The sequence below is a fragment of the Oryza sativa genome, chromosome 5 (assembly GCF_034140825.1).
Source record: "Oryza sativa Japonica Group chromosome 5, ASM3414082v1".
Lineage (NCBI taxonomy): Eukaryota > Viridiplantae > Streptophyta > Magnoliopsida > Poales > Poaceae > Oryza > Oryza sativa.
The window spans coordinates 2,283,857-2,304,467 of record NC_089039.1 but is presented as its reverse complement, the minus strand read 5'-3'; the positions used below and the strand labels follow the sequence as shown (position 1 = coordinate 2,304,467).

The window sequence follows — 20,611 nt, the reverse complement described above, 5'->3', positions numbered from 1 at the left end:
AGTGCAAGGTGACTAGCTATATACAACTAGGTCGCTTATAGTATAATACTATGATACTATGAAGTTGGTAATCCGTACATGTCTTTAATTTACGTAATCCCTGTATTCGTATATAGTTAACGGTATAATAACGGTAAACTAATTAACTGTATGCTGTTTGCATATTACAAGTACTTGTACAACTGGGACATTATTAACATAATATTCAATTGATGCATATGTTTTATCATTGTTTTATGAAAAAAATCACTAATTTTCACCTACACGATTTTATTTTTAGGACAAATGGTGGTGTTTTAATTATTAATGTGCACATTAAATATTACTACCTCTGTTTCACAATGTAAGACTCAGCATTGTCCACATTCATATAGATGCTAATGAATATATATATATATATATATATATATATATATATATATATATATATAGTAAATTTGTTTGGTGCTCCATGGTGCCCGGGCACCATTGTTGAAATTGAGTATATACCCAATTCAAAAGAGTATGAAATTTTTTAAAATATTTAGGTATTAACATTAACTACTTTACTAACTAGTTCAAAGCAAGTTTGAACTGAATTTGAACTTGTTTTTGTTATATTTTGATTATAGGTATATTGCATCCAAACATATAATTAGTTAGTTATGCAACATTGGATTGTGAAATAAAGTTAAATTTGAGTTGTTTTGTTGCTAGGTATAGGTATGAATTGAATACTTATAACTAGGTATATACTCACAATTTGAAAATTTTGAAAAATTTGGATGAATTTGTGTATTTCATACCTTGGTGCCCGGGCACCATGGTGCCCCATATGAGTGTCCTATATATATATATATATATATATATATATATATATATATATATATATATATATATATATATATATATATATATATATATATATATATATATATATATATATATATATATATATATATATATATATATATATATATATATATATATATATATATATATATATATATATATATATATATATATATATATATATTGAAAGGACCTTGATGTCGCCTAGAGGGGGTGAATAGGTGTTTTTTTAAAAATAAATGCGGAAGCTAAAACTAAACAGGGTCGGATTGTCTGATATCAGGTCGGATAGTCCTATGTGATCGGATAGTCTGAACTGAGATCAGACTATCTGACCTGCACAACAACAATACAAACAAGAGAACAACCTAAGAGATCTAGATTCAATCCACAAGCAAAGAGGTGAGCTCAACCAACAACAATATTAGCATGGCACAAAGCAATGCAACAAGAAGGTAAAGAGAGTGAGGATATCACCGAGGTTTATACGCCGATGTATTTTCCGGAGTTCAAATCCTTGAGGGGATTCTAATCTCTGTTGAGGGGCTCGCAAAGAGCCGGGTCTTTTTCAACCCTATCCTCGTGAGGTTGCACAAATACACTCCTCCTTCCACTAAGAGTTTCTCTTTCCTTGCGGAGGCGAGATCCGGCCTTCACAAACTTTTCTTAGCCAACCACACCTAGATCGGTGCCCCAAGAACGACACCTAGCCGTTTAGGAGTCCTCAACCTCCAAGAGTAATAAACACCACACTACTCTTGGACAAATCCTAGTGCTCAAGATCAAGAGAAACACATACTAGGCTCCCAAACTCCAAATCCACACACAAAGATCCAAGTCACAAAGAACAAGGGGGATTTGAGATAGAGAGGGAGAGAGCTCAAAGATCCAAAGCACTTAGCACAAAGCTCAACCCAAAACAAGATTTTAATGAAATGAGTTTGGGCAACCCTAGAAAAGGGTTGGTGGGAGGTTTATATAGATCCCCCAAAATGTGACCGTTGGAGGGGAATCTTTCAGCCCACGTCGGATAGTCCGATACAAGATCGGATAGTCCGATACGTTAAACCTCCAAGGCAACGAGAAACAGAGAATGAAGTTCCATGAAATTTCAGACTTTCTGAGACATCGGACTATCTGATGTTAAATCGGAGTATATGATATTTTAGAAGCAAAAACTTCGTCCTCAAACAGAGATTCAAGTTCCATGAAATTTCGGAGTCTCTGTGTCATCGGACTATCTGATCCGACATCGGATACTCCGATACTTAAAAAAACTCACTCGATAGGATTTTTTCAAATCAAGACAGAGAGTGAAGTTCTGTGAAAAATCGGATAGTCCGATACATCGGATAGTCTGATTTCAAATCAGATAGTCTGATGTTGCTCAAGTAAAAAAGCAATAACTTTTTACTCCTAACTCCGATTTCGAAGATCTTGGACTCTATGGAAAGCTAGTTTTATGGGCTATCAAACCCAATATAACATGGTCCAAAACCTTCAAGAGATGTTGAAAAACTTACAAAGAAACCCGGTGTAAGAGTTGTGACAAGTGAAACAACTCGGGATTGAAATTTTGGCTTAGGTTTTTCAACTCACACAAAGATGAAGCATTTTGAGCACTAGAATTCAACCAATTATATGCATGTGGTATCCCTCTTAATAGTACGGCATCCTAAACTCAAATTTAAAAGGCAAAGTTATACCAATAGGAGTACCTTCACACCATATTGTTTCTTTACTTGGAGGGTTACCAACGTCAAGGTCATTTGATCATCGGGAAGATCTCATCTTCTTGATCTTTAACATTTCATCTTCCATTTCTCAAATGATTGATGTGGATAATCCATGGCTTCAAATGGCCTCGCACGGTTCATCACAACACAGTCTTCACTCGCCCTTCACCACCGGTTTCGGTTCGTAGGCGCCAAGCCCCTTGCTTGCCCTTCACCACCGCATGGTCTATCGCAACTGAGCGTCGCTTGCGCTTCACCGTCTTGCCATAGGTAGTCACTTCATACCCGCATCTTTAATATCTTCTCTTTAATTCTCATCCATCGATAAGTCCATTAGTCCCTTAATCGTTTGTCATCAATAAACCAAAACCGACTAGGGGCATAAATGCTCTTTCATATATATATATATATATATATATATATATATATATATATATATATATATATATATATATATATATATATATATATATATATATATATATATATATATATATATATATATATAATGACTAGATTCATTAGCATCTGTATGAATTTGGCCAATGATAGAAAGTCTTACATTGTGAAACGGAGGGAGTATGTATTTAAAATAAATGGTGTAGAATACAACAAATACCTCATTTTCTTAAGGATTATGCATGCATATTCTTACATAATTTGTTTGTTCGGTGATCTATATATATATATATTGACTAATATGGGCGATATTTATTAAGTTGAATTATATACCGTTCGTCCGTTAAATATAAACATTTCTAGGTTTCAACGATTGAGGAAGGGGGAAGATCCTTTCAGTCATCTTATTGTCAAATTTTGAATTGTTTGGATTCTCCTCCTAAGTATATATATATCTTAGTATTAGTTAGAGTTATTTGCATTCTCGATCGTGCATCGAAATCGATCAATGTCTCAGAAATATTTATATTATGTATAAAATTTGAGTTTTAGAAATACTTTTATTTGAGAACGGAGAAAGTAGTCCTACTCCATTTTAAAATATAGCTATTTATGATTGCTGGCAATACATATATTTTGTGACACGGAGTATATACATACTTGTACTGTCACATTAGTTGCAAACTTTCGGTGTAACCTAAAGCTAGGCTGGCAGCATGCATGTGTACGGAATGCCCACGCCAACGTACCTTCTCTGATCCTAACTGTCAACCGTGCAATTAATATTCCCCCGTCCTATTTTGAATGCAGTCATGAGTTTCCGAGTCTCACGTCTCATATTTAAGTGTCCGTCTTATTTGAGAAAGAGTATAAAAAAATAAGTCACGCATAAAGTATTATTCATGTTTTATCACCTAACATCAATAAAAATACTAATCATAAAAGATTTTCAAATAAAATAGATGGTTAAACCTTGAACAAGAAACTCACGACCGCTCTTAAAATGAGACGAAGAGAGTAATTAATTTATATATATATATATATATATATATATATATATATATATATATATATATATATATATATATATATATATATATAAAGAAGCACGTGATCGTGTATGAACAGTGAAGTACTGTAAATTCTTAATAAAGTTACAGTGCAAACTAATAATTCAAGTCCTGAAGTATATTTTTTTATTGAGATAAATTTCCACTTCTTTTTTAAAAAAACGAAATATGTGCTACGTGGATATGGTTTAGGAACTATATAATGATAGTGACCCAGTCTCCTCATAGCACTGAAGTAATATTATTTTCTTATAAAGAAATTCTTGAAAAATTTATCGAAATTAATTAATTACAGCTAAATTTGTAATAAATTAAAAAACTTACAATTTCTTAGGTTGAAATTAATATGTATCGCCTTCAATCCCCTTTCAGTATATATATCCTGCAGCAGTATCCCCATAAACCATGCATGTATATGCAGGAACGTGCACATATGAAGGCAATAAAGCACGTTAATTTTCACCACGTATTTAATTATATTTTTCTACCTACAATTAATATGTTATTTTCATCGTCGCCAAGGTTTAGGTTCGACCATGCTTAAATTGGTTACCGTAATTAATATACATTCCCCTCGCGAAAAAATAAAACTTTATAAAACATTCCATTAAAGTGATTACAAATTCAGTAAAGTCATAATAGTCGTATGGATGGATATATATTAGGCTCTTCTATTTTTCAATCGGTTGATATTTTAAAATTAAGTTATCAATCATTTTTTTTCATGACAATTCAATCTAAATTTTACTGTTTAGATCAAAGCTTCTATAGTTCTATTAATTCACAACCATATATAAATGATTTTGCTTATCCCTAACTCTAGCTTACATCAATCCCTGCAACTTATCTACTGCGGTAGAGCTTGAGGCCCCATTGCCTGATCCGATCACACCTACTCTGCTCGAGGACATCGTCAATTATCCCACTCGTCTTTGCCATCGCTCTTCCACCCGCTCTTGGCCTTCTATGCCTCCTCAACACTATCATCGCTAAAAGAACTAGTAGGGCCGCCACCTCTGTCATGAAGATCCAACAATATCTCTCGTTCACTATTACACAGACGATTTTTCTGGACACGGACTCATTTAGATTGCAAACGGATCATAACTGGTCGCGTCTATAAAAATAGGCTCATTTTCACGTGCGGTTCATTTAAGAGGACCGCACGCGAAAATGAGCTTATTTTCACATGCGGACCTGTTAAGAGAGCCACACACAAAAGTACCCACCCTCTCTTTCCCTCCTAACCACTTTAAATTTTCCCCCTCTTTTCTCTCCTCTCCTCTCTATCTCTTTTTCTTCCCTCATCTCCTCTCCTCATTTTTCCCCGTCCTCTCCTCTCCTCTCCTCCCCTCTCCTCGTCCCAACAGCGTAGGCGGCGACGGTGGCGCGCGGCGACAGCGAGCGGGATCCGGCGGGCGGCGGCCATCCCCCGCACGGATCCAGGGGCGGCGGCTGTCCCCACACGGATCCGGCGGCCGGCTACCCTCTCCCCCGCGGGATCCAGCTCCCCTCCCCTCCCTTCCTTCCCTCCCTAGATCCGGGGGAGGGAAGAGGCGTCAGCGGCGATGCGGTCCTCCCCCCTCCCCCCGGGATCTGGCTCCCCTCCCCTCCCCTTCCTTCCCTCCCCAGATCCAGTGGAGGGGAGGGGCGTCGGCGGCGGTGTGGTCGGAGGGGAGCTCGGATGCCAGCGGCGGGTGGCGCGGAGGCTGCCACCACGTCGACGAGGGTAGGAGCGGCGTCGTTGGCTGACGACGACGATGATGAGGACGACGAGGAGGAGGAGGAGGAGGAGGAGGAGGCGGCGGCGGCCGGGAGCGGCGGCGGCCGGGACGCCGGATTCGTTTTTTGAAATTTTATTTTTTTTCGGATTTTTATTTTCCCTTGCAGGTAAGCACCCGCACGCAAAAATCATGATTTTCGCATACCCTTGGATGCGTGCGGGCCACCCACCCACACGCGAAAATCAGATTCGACCGCAAAAAAACCATTCTCCTAGTAGTGGTTACTTGTCTCCGACCAGTTGAATTCACCAGGAATGAGGCCAGGGTTGCCCCGACCTCCCTATTAGTAAAGAGGTAGCCTTTTCGAGTGAGCACAACAGCAGAGTGCACAAGATGGACTCTTAAAGAGTGGGCAGTGTGGTGGCGGGTGTAGCCAGCTAGATAAGGATGGAGGGAAGGTGAGCGCATGCACAAAGGGAGGAGAAGGTAGAAAGAGAGGAGGGGAGAGGGGGGACTTGGATTTTTTTCGTCCCGTCCTCGTTGTTGGTCAACTTAAGAATTTTATTTTTCAAATGATACTTTAAGTACCACTGTCATTTAAATTTGGTTTAGAGTGGGGTTGTGGGAATAAGAAGTGAACCGTCCATGATGACCTTAGTGAGCGGTTGGATTTGGATATCAAGATTTAGAAAATCTCCCGTAGCCGATGGATTTGAAATTTCGATCAATCGATAAATAACAAATACTCCATTTCAGGTTATAAGACGTTTTGACTTTGGTCAAATCAAACTACTTCAAGTTTAACTAAATTTATACAAATATAGTTATATTTATAATACCAAATTGGTTTCATTAAATCAATAATTAAATATATTTTCATAATAAATTTGTCTTGGGTTGAAAATATTATTACTCTCTCCGTTTCATAATGTAAGACTTTCTAGCATTGTCCATATTCATATAAATGTTAATGAATATAAATATATATGTTATATTTATATTCATTAACATTTATATGAATGTATCTAGATTCATTAACATCTATATGAATATGGACAATACTAGAAAGACTTACATTATGAAACGGAGAAAGTATTTAACTACGCCGGACCAGGTCATCTCTGACGGGCCCAAACCCTCACCTTTGACGGGTTTGGTCTTGGTCAGTGATTAGTGGTCACTGATGACAAAATCACCTGTGACGGATGAAACACCCGTCACAGATAACCCATCTCTGACCGGTATATAAGTCATCTCTGACGGGTTAAAACTTGTCACCCGTCACAGATGAGTCATCAGTGACGTGTCGTAACTACCTGTCACGCCCAGAAATTCACGAACCAGAATTTCTAAGCTGAATGTGCATTAAACCCCTGTCCAGGACCGGCCAGGGTACACAAACGACAATTGTTGACATACAGATCCACGTCTTACAAAAATATAAAAGATTACAAATGCAGCGGAAAAAGAGAAAAGCGAGCTAAGCCTGAAGACTTGACTCCTGCAGCGGGCGACTCCATTCCACAGGCATCCTTGACGGCAGCGACGAAACCAACCTCTTCGAGACATCTTCAACTGAGAAGGACTTCAACTCTGGTGTGGGGGAAAAGAGAGCAAGACTGAGTACTACCCACTGTACTCAGCAAGTCACACCGGAAGAGGAGGTATGATGCAAGATATATCCAAGGGAGGCTAAAGGTTCTTTTGCATAAAGCCGGCATTTCAAAGCAGTAGTTGAAAGCAGTAAAACAGTTGTAGTAATTAATCCATATTAACCAATCACTGTCCAACGTTACACCACGTTGCAACAGGCCCAAACCACCACCTGAACTAACCAGTTCCAAAAGCTAACTAGGGTGAAACTAATCACGGTGAATCTGGTCGACCGCCCATAACCGCGGGCACGGCTATTCGAATAGTTTTACTCTGATCAGAGGTGTACAACTGTACCCACAAGACACAGCCCCACGACACGTTCCCGTGCGCCGACATGCCACCACGACATACCGGAAAGAGGCCGTGACAGGACCCTTCGTATAACCCCCTCTAACCGATCGCACCACACCTTAGGGTTCGCCCCCGTCCCCAGCAGGCAACGGGCAGCCCCCCTTTCGTGCCGCGGTGAATCCGGCAGCCGATCAACCGGACACCCCGGCCGACCCAACTCCATCACGCCCACCCTCGCCTGGGTACGTCGGCTAGAGAAAAGCTACACTACAAGCCCAGCCGTTGCCCACGCTGGCTTGTGGTAAGTACGATAAATTCTTCCAGGGCATCCCGCGAACCGGTCCTTAATCGCCATGGGCACGTCTAGCAAAACCATGCACCCACAGCCCACCATGTAGTGTATTTTAATTAGCCAACACCATTGCGGTGGCACTAATCCAAAGCTATTGCCAATAATCAAGTCTATGCTTTAATGTGGTCCCCTTTTGTGCACTAGTTGAACTAAGCATGGCTAAGCATCTCCTAAACCAACATCTAGTCATTTTAATACCCAAGTTATCAATGGCATAAGGGAAACAACATATAGCTGAGTAATAGGACCCATCCCACATGATATTGTAAAACAATGCAATATTTAATAGAAATGCGGGACATTTGTAAATTAGGTACAATATGATCAATTGCAATGTATGACTTGCCTTGCTCTCGCACTGATGGAACCACAGCAACGTCTTCGAGAAACCACGAATCGACGAAACGGCCGAAATCTACGCGACAAACAAAGCACACAAGCAAAACATGCTATAAGACTACTGAAACAGGAAGCAAAACCATTTTTAATGGATTCTACACATTTTTATGAATTTACTGAGACTTGAATGGACTTAATCGGAGCTCGGATGAATTAGTTATGATTTTTAGAAGATTCTCTGTGTTTTTACTATTAAAGAAAAGCCTTAATCAATTTATTGCGCAATATTGCCCCAGGGCTGACGTCAGCAAGGGGTGGGGCGGCGCCGACATGCGGGACCCACGGGTCAGTGACTCAAGGAGAGAGAGGGGCGGCTGGCAAGCGGGGCCCACCGGGCGGCGGCTCACGGGGAAAGGAGGAAGGCGGCCTGGCTCGGCTCGGCTTCAAGCCGGCCGGCCGGTTATGGCGAGGGCGGCGGCGCGCGCGCACGGTCGCCAGCGACGGCAACCGGCGGCGGGAGGCGGCGGCGGACGGCGCAAAGACGGCGGCGGCGGCCGAAGCGGTGGCGCGAGCGGCCCTAGCGGCGGTGCTACGCGGCGGGCGGCGCGGCAAAGGGAGAGAGAGGAAGAGAGGGAGACCGATCCTCACCGAGGGGCTCGGCCGGCGCGAGGGAGGAGCGACGGCGAACGGCAACGACGAGAGACGGGAGGACGACGGCGACGGGCTCCGGGTTGCCCTAAGAGAGGGAAAGAGAGAGATTAGAGGGAGAGAGGGAGTCTACGGCGAACGGAAACCATGGCCGAAGGCGGCGGCAATGGTGGAAGCTCACCGGAGTAGGGAGAAACGGGCTCGGACGACGGATTTGGCCGAGCGAACGGCGGACGCGACGGCTCAAGGGATGGCGGACGCGGCGGCGCCGATGGCGGGGTGCGGCGGCGACCCTAGCGGCTGCTAGAGGCGGCCGGAGCGGTGGAGATGGCGGCGGCGGGTAGGCGCACGGTGCGGGCGCGGTGGAGAGCTCGGGAGCGGCCGATGGAAAAAGGAAAAAGGAGGAGGAGAACGCGGGGATGGTTTATATAGGCTCGGGAGGGGCGGACGAGGCCGGGAGGCGGCCGGATTTCTCGCCGACGTGGGGGATGGAGAGAGAGAGAGAGAGAGAAGAGAGAGAGAGAGATTCGAATTCGAATCCCTCCGTTGCGGGGTGCACGCGCGAGTGGGAGGAGTGGGGATGGTGGGTGGCGACGTGGGCGCGGGGCGCGGAGTGGGGCGCGGAAGGCGGGAAAGGCGGGCGGCGTGGGCGGCTCGGCGATTGCCGGCTTGGGGAGCGGCGGCGGGAGGTGGAAGAAGGGGCCGACAGGTGGGCCCCACCTGTCGGTGACCCGGAGAGAGGAGGGAGGGAGTGGGCCGGCCCAGCTGAGAGGAGGGCGAGCGCGCGGGAGGCGAACGGACTGGGCCGACGGCCCAAGAAGAGAGAAAAAAGGAGGAAAAAGAAAAGATAAAAGGAAAAAGGATTTTCCCAGGGATTTAATATTGCACTTTGCTTATTTTAATTGGTTAAAATTATTTCCAAGGCTCTGAAAATTCCACTAAAAATCCTGTTAGCGTATTTTGACATGTAGAACCCAAGAAAAATTCCACATGCCGATTCCGATTATTATTTGTGTTTATTAATTTAGGGTTTCTCTCTAGGTTAAATTAAACAATTTCTTCGAACGATTTATTTTATGAATTTAGAGCAAGGGAGGGGAACTTCAGGGCGTGACAAACCTACCCCCCTTAAACGGAATCTCGACCCCGAGATTCGGAAGAGTTGGCGAAGAGGTGCGGGTGAGCGGCCTTCAATTCATCTTCTCTTTCCCAGGTGGCCTCTTCCTCTGAGTGGTGGCTCCACTGGACTTTGCAAAACCTGATCACCTTGTTTCTGGTCCTTCTCTCACTGGTCTCAAGGATACGAATCGGCTTCTCCACATAAGTCAGATCTTCCTGGATGTCAATGTGCTCTGAGCTAGCTTGTTCCTCAGGTACCCTCAAACACTTCTTCAATTGAGATACATGAAACACATCGTGAATTCCAACCATATTAGGTGGAAGCTCTAGCTGGTAAGCGACTTCACCTCTGCGTTCCAAGATCCTGTATGGCCCCACAAAGCGTGGTGCCAATTTGCCTTTCGTTTGGAACCGGTGTACTCCCCGGAGCGGAGTGACACGAAGGTACACATAATCCCCTGCTTCGAAAGTAAGCTCTCTTCGGCGGTTGTCAGCATAACTCTTCTGTCGAGATTGCGCAATTCTTAGCCTTTCTCTGACGGTTCTGACTTTCTCCTCTGCTTCAGTTAATACTTCCGTCCCAAACAATTGGCGTTCTCCAGTTTGATCCCAGAAGAGCGGAGTGCGGCATTTCCGTCCGTACAACGCTTCAAACGGTGCCATTTGCAAACTGGCTTGATAACTGTTGTTGTAAGAGAATTCCGCATAAGGCAGACTTTTATCCCATGCTCCACCAAAATCGAGCGCACACGCTCGCAGCATATCTTCCAAGATCTGATTGACCCTTTCGGTCTGACCATCAGTTTGCGGATGATAAGCCGTGCTGAAATTCAAACGAGTCCCCAATTCTTCTTGCAGTTTCTGCCAAAATTTTGAAGTGAATTGGCTTCCTCGATCAGATACAATCTTCTTAGGTACCCCATGCAAACACATGATTCTTGAAAGGTAAAGCTCTGCCAACCTTTTCCCAGTATAGGTAGTGTGTACTGGAATGAAATGAGCAACCTTGGTGAGGCGATCCACGACTACCCAAATTGAATCGTGCCCCGACGATGTCCTGGGCAAACCTGTTATGAAATCCATTCCGATTTCTTCCCATTTCCATTCCGGGATCTGAAGGGGTTGTAGCAGTCCTGCGGGCCTCTGATGTTCTGCTTTGACTCGCTGACAAACATCGCAGAGTGCGACGAATTCGGCTATCTCTCTCCTCATGCTGACCCACCAGAATTTCTCTTTGAGGTCCTGGTACATTTTAGTACTGCCGGGATGAATTGAATACTGAGTTTGATGAGCTTCTGTGAGTATGAGATCCTTCAGTTCTTTGTCGTCAGGCACACACAATCTTTCTCCCAACCAGATTGTGCCATTCTCATCCTCATGGAAATCTCGAGCTTTTCCAACCCTCATATTCTTTTTCAGCTCAGCTATTTCAGGATCATTTACTTGAGCTGCTCTGACTTGATCCACGAGCGTAGGCCGGGCCTCTAGGGCAGCTACGTACCCGTGTTCTACGATGCCCAAATTTAGGTGCTCAAGATCTTGCTGCAATTTGTCACACATGCCTTCGGTACATACTGCATTGCAATAGCTCTTTCTGCTCAGAGCATCTGCTACCACATTTGCTTTGCCTGGATGATAGTGTATCCCCATGTCATAATCTTTAATCAACTCCAGCCATCTTCGTTGCCGGAGATTTAAGTCGGGCTGGGTGAAGATGTACTTCAGGCTCTTATGATCAGTGTAAACTTCACAGCGGTTGCCAATAAGATAGTGCCGCCAGATTTTCAGAGCATGAACCACTGCTGCCAACTCAAGGTCATGAGTGGGATAATTGGTCTCGTGTGGGCGCAACTGTCGCGAAGCATATGCGACCACTCTGCCTTCTTGCATCAACACACATCCCAACCCTTGGCGAGATGCATCACAGTAGACTTGGAAGTCTTTTGTCTGATCTGGCAGAATTAGAACTGGTGCAGAGACTAACCTCTTCTTGAGTTCTTCAAAACTTTGGTTGCACTCAGCTGACCACTTGAACTTTTCATCTTTCTTTAGCAACTGTGTCATGGGACTGGCAATCTTGGAGAAATTTTCGATGAACCGACGGTAATAGCCCGCAAGTCCAAGGAAACTCCGGATCTGAGAAACTGTCTTTGGTGGGGTCCACTTTGTAACTGATTCCACATTTGATGGATCCACTGCCACGCCTTGAGCAGAAATGATGTGACCCAGAAATTTGACCTCCGATAACCAGAAGTCACACTTGCTAAACTTGGCATATAACTGGTGCTCCTTCAATTTCTCAAGTACCAGACGAAGATGTTGCTCATGTTCCTCTTCTGATTTTGAATAAATAAGTATGTCGTCAATGAATACCACGACAAACTTGTCAAGAAACTCCATAAACACTTTGTTCATCAAGTTCATGAAGAAAGCCGGTGCATTGGTGAGTCCAAAGGACATAACCGTGCACTCAAACAACCCATACCGAGTGGTGAAGGCTGTCTTGGGAATATCCTCTTCCCGAATTCTCAACTGATGATAGCCTGATCGTAGGTCTATCTTGGAAAACACCTTAGCTCCTTTTAGCTGATCAAACAGGTCATCAATTCTTGGCAACGGATATTTGTTCTTGATTGTGACCTCATTAAGGGCGCGATAATCCACGCACATCCTCTTGGTCTTGTCTTTCTTCTCCACAAAGATAACCGGAGCACCCCAAGGTGAAGTACTCGGTCGAATGTACCCTTTCTGCAGCTGTTCGTCAACCTGCTTCTTGACCTCTGCTAGCTCATTAGCTGCCATTCTGTACGGCCTCTTGTAAATTGGAGCAGTTCCGGGTGCCAAATCGATCCGGAACTCGATTTCTCTCTTCGGTGGCATTGTAGTGAGGTCTTCTGGGAACACCTCAGGATACTCTTGTACTATAGGAATATCCTCCAACTTCCTGGGACTTTTCTCCACTGTTTCTGTCTGACCCTCAATAGCAGCCTGATTCAGACTCGCTACGGACTTCTGCGACGCTGGGGAACGGAAGGTGACCTTCTCCCCTTTGTCGTTGGTTAGGGTGATGGTGCGGCTTGCGCAGTCAATCACTCCCTTGTTTCTGGTCAACCAATCCATTCCAAGAATGACATCCAGGTCTTTAGATTCGAGAAGGATGAGGTTGGATAGAAACGGTGATCTTTTGATCTCTATAGTCACCGAGGGGCAGTAGTGTGCTGTCCTCATATCATTTCCAGGGGTATGAACCTTCATCGGTATTTTAAGTTCCACTACCGATAATCCATGTGTCCCAGCAAATCTTTTGGAAATGAAAGAATGCGAGGCACCTGAATCAAAGAGAACTGTTGCTGGATATGAGTTCACTGGAAACGTGCCCAACACGACCTCTGGTGCTGCCTGTGCTTCCTCTGCAGACACATGATTGGCGCGGGCCTGGATGAACCTGGGTCCAGTGCGATTCAGCTTCGGACACTTGCCAGCAAAGTGGCCGTGCTTGCCACAGTTGAAGCAGGGTCCTGGCTTTCCTACAGCCCCCTTCTTGGGTTGTTCTGACTGAACTGACACAGCTGGCGGATCTGACTGAGCTGGTGCCATTAGTGGGGGTGGAGTCGAGTTGTGGTTGCGCTGCTTACTGTTGTTGTGACTGCCACCGTTGTAATCGTTGTCGAAGTTACTCGGGTGATAGGGACGGTGCTGACAGACGATCAGGGTGGAAGGCCCACCTAGCTGTCCCGTCATGAAGCGAGGCTTCTGATTGTTCCCCTGAGGAAAGCTGATCTGAGCTGCCTTTCTTTTTCGGTCCATTTTGTTGCGTTGCTCTTCCTGACGAATAGCCTTGTCCACAAGCTTCTCAAAGTCCTCATAAACTCCGGAGATTAGCTGGTTGGTCAATTCATCGTCGAGCCCAAACAAAAACTTCTCCTGCTTCTCAGCATCGGTGCGCACGTCCTCAGGGGCGTAGCGCGCAAGGCGGTTGAACTCATGCAAGTACTCTGTAACTGACATGGTTCCTTGCTGGAGCGCACGGAACTCTCTCTTCTGTTGTGCCATAATCCCTTCAGGAATCTGTGCCTTCCTGAAGCTTTGACAAAACTCTGCCCAAGTAACCTCCGTTGCATCTAGACGGGTCGCCACGTAGTTATCCCACTAGGCAGAAGCGGGACCTTGCAACTGGTGTGTAGCAAAAGCAACTTTCTCTTGGTCGTTGCATTGCAGTAGGTTCAGCTTCTTCTCAATAGCACGGAGCCAGTCATTGGCCTCCATTGGGTTGGTGGTGCTTGAGAAAGTGGGTGGCTGGATACGAAGAAAGTCTAACAGTTTGGACACGTGTGATGGTGGAGGACCAAACTGCTGGTTCTGTTGCGCCTGCTGCAACATCTGATGGTAATGTTGCTGCATCTGTTGCATCATCATTGTCATCATTTGAGTGACTGTTGGGTTTTCGGGCGGTGGAGATGGTCTGCTGCCAGATGCACCACTGACATGAGCTCCATCGGTCTGCTCTTCGCTGCCCCTGGCGTCGCTGGAGTCACGGGGATCATTCCTTGTCTTCACCATCTGGAGGGGATAGGTAGAAATAAGAGAAAGGAAGAAAACAGATGGCTCGGAAACTAATCTTTCTTATGAAATTAAGTGCCATTATCTTAATCTGGATTAAAACACTGAAAAAGAGGCACACAATTCCTAATTAAGGCTGTCATACCACTCACACATGATATCGACCGCCGACTAACCCACAAGCAACAAACCTAAGCACGGAAACTAGCAAGCAAACAAAACTAAGAAGACGATAAAGCTAAGGGCGGCGACTCTGAAGCTTGGAGCGGCGCTTGCGATCGAAGAACAGGTCTGACATCTAAAGAGTACAGAGGGATAGGAACCAACACATGCTCAAAACCAAATTAAATAAAGCAACAAATGACTCAAGTAACTCGCCGAGCATGATGATTTTTATGCATAGAACATTTTTCATGAACCCGGATAAAGACACTAATGCGACTGACTAAACCATAGCTTAATGCATAAACTAGTTGCATGGAAAATGATGCGCATAAAATTGCCCCATCGAACATAGACACGACCTAATGCATATCACCCGATAAATTCCCAACTGACTGTCAAATAAACTCCAAATAAACTTTTACCAAACCCTAGACTGTCCCTAGTCGAGAAATCCAATTAAATAAGCGACCAAGATTTTTCCCACAAACTCAAAAGAACAAAACCCCAAAATTTTTCCCGAAACAAATCCAAGTGCAAAAAGCATATGCAGATGAAAAGGGGTTCAGAGGGCTCTTAGGTTTCCAGTTGGCTTGTCCTACGGTCAAGGTCGGCTCTGATACCAACTTGTCACGCCCAGAAATTCACGAACCAGAATTTCTAAGCTGAATGTGCATTAAACCCCTGTCCAGGACCGGCCAGGGTACACAAACGACAATTGTTGACATACAGATCCACGTCTTACAAAAATATAAAAGATTACAAATGCAGCGGAAAAAGAGAAAAGCGAGCTAAGCCTGAAGACTTGACTCCTGCAGCGGGCGACTCCATTCCACAGGCATCCTTGACGGCAGCGACGAAACCAACCTCTTCGAGACATCTTCAACTGAGAAGGACTTCAACTCTGGTGTGGGGGAAAAGAGAGCAAGACTGAGTACTACCCACTGTACTCAGCAAGTCACACCGGAAGAGGAGGTATGATGCAAGATATATCCAAGGGAGGCTAAAGGTTCTTTTGCATAAAGCCGGCATTTCAAAGCAGTAGTTGAAAGCAGTAAAACAGTTGTAGTAATTAATCCATATTAACCAATCACTGTCCAACGTTACACCACGTTGCAACAGGCCCAAACCACCACCTGAACTAACCAGTTCCAAAAGCTAACTAGGGTGAAACTAATCACGGTGAATCTGGTCGACCGCCCATAACCGCGGGCACGGCTATTCGAATAGTTTTACTCTGATCAGAGGTGTACAACTGTACCCACAAGACACAGCCCCACGACACGTTCCCGTGCGCCGACATGCCACCACGACATACCGGAAAGAGGCCGTGACAGGACCCTTCGTATAACCCCCTCTAACCGATCGCACCACACCTTAGGGTTCGCCCCCGTCCCCAGCAGGCAACGGGCAGCCCCCCTTTCGTGCCGCGGTGAATCCGGCAGCCGATCAACCGGACACCCCGGCCGACCCAACTCCATCACGCCCACCCTCGCCTGGGTACGTCGGCTAGAGAAAAGCTACACTACAAGCCCAGCCGTTGCCCACGCTGGCTTGTGGTAAGTACGATAAATTCTTCCAGGGCATCCCGCGAACCGGTCCTTAATCGCCATGGGCACGTCTAGCAAAACCATGCACCCACAGCCCACCATGTAGTGTATTTTAATTAGCCAACACCATTGCGGTGGCACTAATCCAAAGCTATTGCCAATAATCAAGTCTATGCTTTAATGTGGTCCCCTTTTGTGCACTAGTTGAACTAAGCATGGCTAAGCATCTCCTAAACCAACATCTAGTCATTTTAATACCCAAGTTATCAATGGCATAAGGGAAACAACATATAGCTGAGTAATAGGACCCATCCCACATGATATTGTAAAACAATGCAATATTTAATAGAAATGCGGGACATTTGTAAATTAGGTACAATATGATCAATTGCAATGTATGACTTGCCTTGCTCTCGCACTGATGGAACCACAGCAACGTCTTCGAGAAACCACGAATCGACGAAACGGCCGAAATCTACGCGACAAACAAAGCACACAAGCAAAACATGCTATAAGACTACTGAAACAGGAAGCAAAACCATTTTTAATGGATTCTACACATTTTTATGAATTTACTGAGACTTGAATGGACTTAATCGGAGCTCGGATGAATTAGTTATGATTTTTAGAAGATTCTCTGTGTTTTTACTATTAAAGAAAAGCCTTAATCAATTTATTGCGCAATATTGCCCCAGGGCTGACGTCAGCAAGGGGTGGGGCGGCGCCGACATGCGGGACCCACGGGTCAGTGACTCAAGGAGAGAGAGGGGCGGCTGGCAAGCGGGGCCCACCGGGCGGCGGCTCACGGGGAAAGGAGGAAGGCGGCCTGGCTCGGCTCGGCTTCAAGCCGGCCGGCCGGTTATGGCGAGGGCGGCGGCGCGCGCGCACGGTCGCCAGCGACGGCAACCGGCGGCGGGAGGCGGCGGCGGACGGCGCAAAGACGGCGGCGGCGGCCGAAGCGGTGGCGCGAGCGGCCCTAGCGGCGGTGCTACACGGCGGGCGGCGCGGCAAAGGGAGAGAGAGGAAGAGAGGGAGACCGATCCTCACCGAGGGGCTCGGCCGGCACGAGGGAGGAGCGACGGCGAACGGCAACGACGAGAGACGGGAGGACGACGGCGACGGGCTCCGGGTTGCCCTAAGAGAGGGAAAGAGAGAGATTAGAGGGAGAGAGGGAGTCTACGGCGAACGGAAACCATGGCCGAAGGCGGCGGCAATGGTGGAAGCTCACCGGAGTAGGGAGAAACGGGCTCGGACGACGGATTTGGCCGAGCGAACGGCGGACGCGACGGCTCAAGGGATGGCGGACGCGGCGGCGCCGATGGCGGGGTGCGGCGGCGACCCTAGCGGCTGCTAGAGGCGGCCGGAGCGGTGGAGATGGCGGCGGCGGGTAGGCGCACGGTGCGGGCGCGGTGGAGAGCTCGGGAGCGGCCGATGGAAAAAGGAAAAAGGAGGAGGAGAACGCGGGGATGGTTTATATAGGCTCGGGAGGGGCGGACGAGGCCGGGAGGCGGCCGGATTTCTCGCCGACGTGGGGGATGGAGAGAGAGAGAGAGAGAGAGAGAGAGATTCGAATTCGAATCCCTCCGTTGCGGGGTGCACGCGCGAGTGGGAGGAGTGGGGATGGTGGGTGGCGACGTGGGCGCGGGGCGCGGAGTGGGGCGCGGAAGGCGGGAAAGGCGGGCGGCGTGGGCGGCTCGGCGGTTGCCGGCTTGGGGAGCGGCGGCGGGAGGTGGAAGAAGGGGCCGACAGGTGGGCCCCACCTGTCGGTGACCCGGAGAGAGGAGGGAGGGAGTGGGCCGGCCCAGCTGAGAGGAGGGCGAGCGCGCGGGAGGCGAACGGACTGGGCCGACAGCCCAAGAAGAGAGAAAAAAGGAGGAAAAAGAAAAGATAAAAGGAAAAAGGATTTTCCCAGGGATTTAATATTGCACTTTGCTTATTTTAATTGGTTAAAATTATTTCCAAGGCTCTGAAAATTCCACTAAAAATCCTGTTAGCGTATTTTGACATGTAGAACCCAAGAAAAATTCCACATGCCGATTCCGATTATTATTTGCATTTATTAATTTAGGGTTTCTCTCTAGGTTAAATTAAACAATTTCTTCGAACGATTTATTTTATGAATTTAGAGCAAGGGAGGGGAACTTCAGGGCGTGACACTACCTGACCGTCACTGATGACTCATCTCTGACGGGTTGTAACTTACGACCCGTCACTGATGACAAAGCAAGAAATACAATTTTTGAATTTTAAACGCAACAAAAAACCTCAAAAAAATATTTTGAATTTTACTAGCCATCCTATACATGGTTACACATCACTACCTACAAATTCACAATTTTTCACGCAATATAACTTGGATGCTACAAGTGAGATTCGAACTCAAGACCTCAACCTCCATATAGAGCTCCCTTACCAACTCACCTACTCAACACATATTGACTACTAACCTAATGTTATTATTTTGTCTATGCTTGTCTGAATCATTTAACATATATTTAACACCCTAAATGACTTCAAATGAAAATATTATCAACTAAATAGTTATAGATCTCATCGTGTTTTATAACTTTTACATAGAAAATATCTTCATCCGATGTTGTTTGAAGAATTCAAAATTTCATTTTTCAAAATATATCTCACTTTATAACATGTAAATTTTGTGAAATGAAAATATTTTCAATTATAATGTTGTAGATCTGATTGAGTTCTATGACTTTGATACGGGGCATGTATCCATCCATGTCATTTGAAAAAAAACTCAAAATTTTGTTTTTAAAAGTAGATCTGATCACTTGTAATGCATGTTCGGGGATGTAAACGATCTCTAATAGAAATGTTGTTAGTTATAAAGTTGTGGATATCATTGAGAGCTACAACTTTTATATATGACATGTTTCAATCCGAGGTTTTTTTGCAAAATTTAAAAATTTGAATTTTCACTCATCACTGACGGGTCATAACTACCACCCGTCAGAGATAACGTTATCTGTGACGTGTGTTAGTTAAAGACCCGTCAGAGATGAGTGGTCTCTTTTGTGATGGTTCATAATACTACACCCGTCACAGATGACATGTCATTTGTGACGAGCCATGGTTGTGACCCGTCACAGACGATCTGTGACGGGTTACAAGTGCAAGCCGTCACAGATGACTTCACATCTGTGACGGGTTCTCCCTGGTAGCCATATATTGAAGAGGATATTTTTTCGGCCCGTCAGAGATGACTCATCTTTGACGAGTTGCGTTGGCCCGTCACAGATGACCCGTCACTGAAGCCCGGATCTGTAGTAGTGTTTTTTTCTACACGCTTAGTCAAATTTAAAGTAGTTTTGACGTCTTAATTATAACTTGAAACAGAGGGGGAGTAATAAGTAAAAGCTAGTATAATAATTGGATTTAGAAATAACATATGGACCGATTAAAAAGATGGCGATCGATGTGGGGAGGGCGCCCAGCTGCCAGGTACGTACGGACGTCGACGTCGCTACAGCTGCGACGACGGCGACCGGCGACGGCGATGCATGTGAGCGAGCATATGCATATGCATGCATGCACGCGGCCGGCCGCCGTGGTCCTGCCGCCGATCGACAGCGACGGTCGCCGGCCGGCCTCCTCCTCCGGCATCTATCCGACGTGTCATCGATCAGCCTATGATCAGATGCCCCTAGCTAGCTAGCCATGGATGGCATCATCATCATTTCAGATATTGTACGACGACGATCGATCGATTTATTGCAGATGAAGCGGCAGCAAGCTGGTATCTAGCCCTGCAAAACCGGGCGATCGTTTCATTTGACCAGCTACGATAGATATGATATGATACGGAGTATGATGTATATGTATGATGAGGTAGGTTGGTTAGTTAATTTCCAATCTTGTAAGGACATGTTCTTGCATGATTAAGGTACGTACTCCTCCGGGCTGATAATATTAGTCGTTTTGAACAAGGGTAAAATCAAACTTTAAAATCTTTGACTATAAATAATTTTTAAAATATTTATCTTAAAAATATGAAAACTATATGTGTAGATTAGTTTTTTAAAAAATACTTCAATAAAATCATATATTATATATATTATAATAGAACATAGTTGTTAAAGTTATTTTTTGGAGACCGTGTAGAACAAGTATTATCAACCCGAAGAGAGAATATTCCTTGTGTCTGAAAATAAAT

At 45.3% G+C, this 20,611-nt stretch overlaps 1 protein-coding gene across 1 annotated transcript; it reads right to left on the bottom strand.

The window, feature by feature from the left end:
• Window positions 1-12,456: 12,456 nt before the first annotated feature.
• LOC136356523 (uncharacterized) lies at window positions 12,457-14,218 on the bottom strand. The gene is made up of 2 exons (XM_066310537.1): window positions 12,932-14,218; window positions 12,457-12,501 (listed from the first exon to the last, which is right to left on the bottom strand). The coding sequence occupies exons 1-2, from the start codon at window positions 14,216-14,218 to the stop codon at window positions 12,457-12,459; spliced, it is 1,332 nt and encodes a 443-aa protein (XP_066166634.1).
• Window positions 14,219-20,611: the final 6,393 nt, after the last annotated feature.

Excerpts from the sequence above, each read along its gene's own strand:
- LOC136356523 (XM_066310537.1), bottom strand. The coding sequence starts at position 14,218 with ATGGCACAACAGAAGAGAGAGTTCCGTGCGCTCCAGCAAGGAACCATG. Across the intron at positions 12,502-12,931 it reads TAGCAGAGGTCAAGAAGCAG|AAGAGGAACATGAGCAACAT; the intron begins GTTGACGAACAG and ends ATTCAAAATCAG.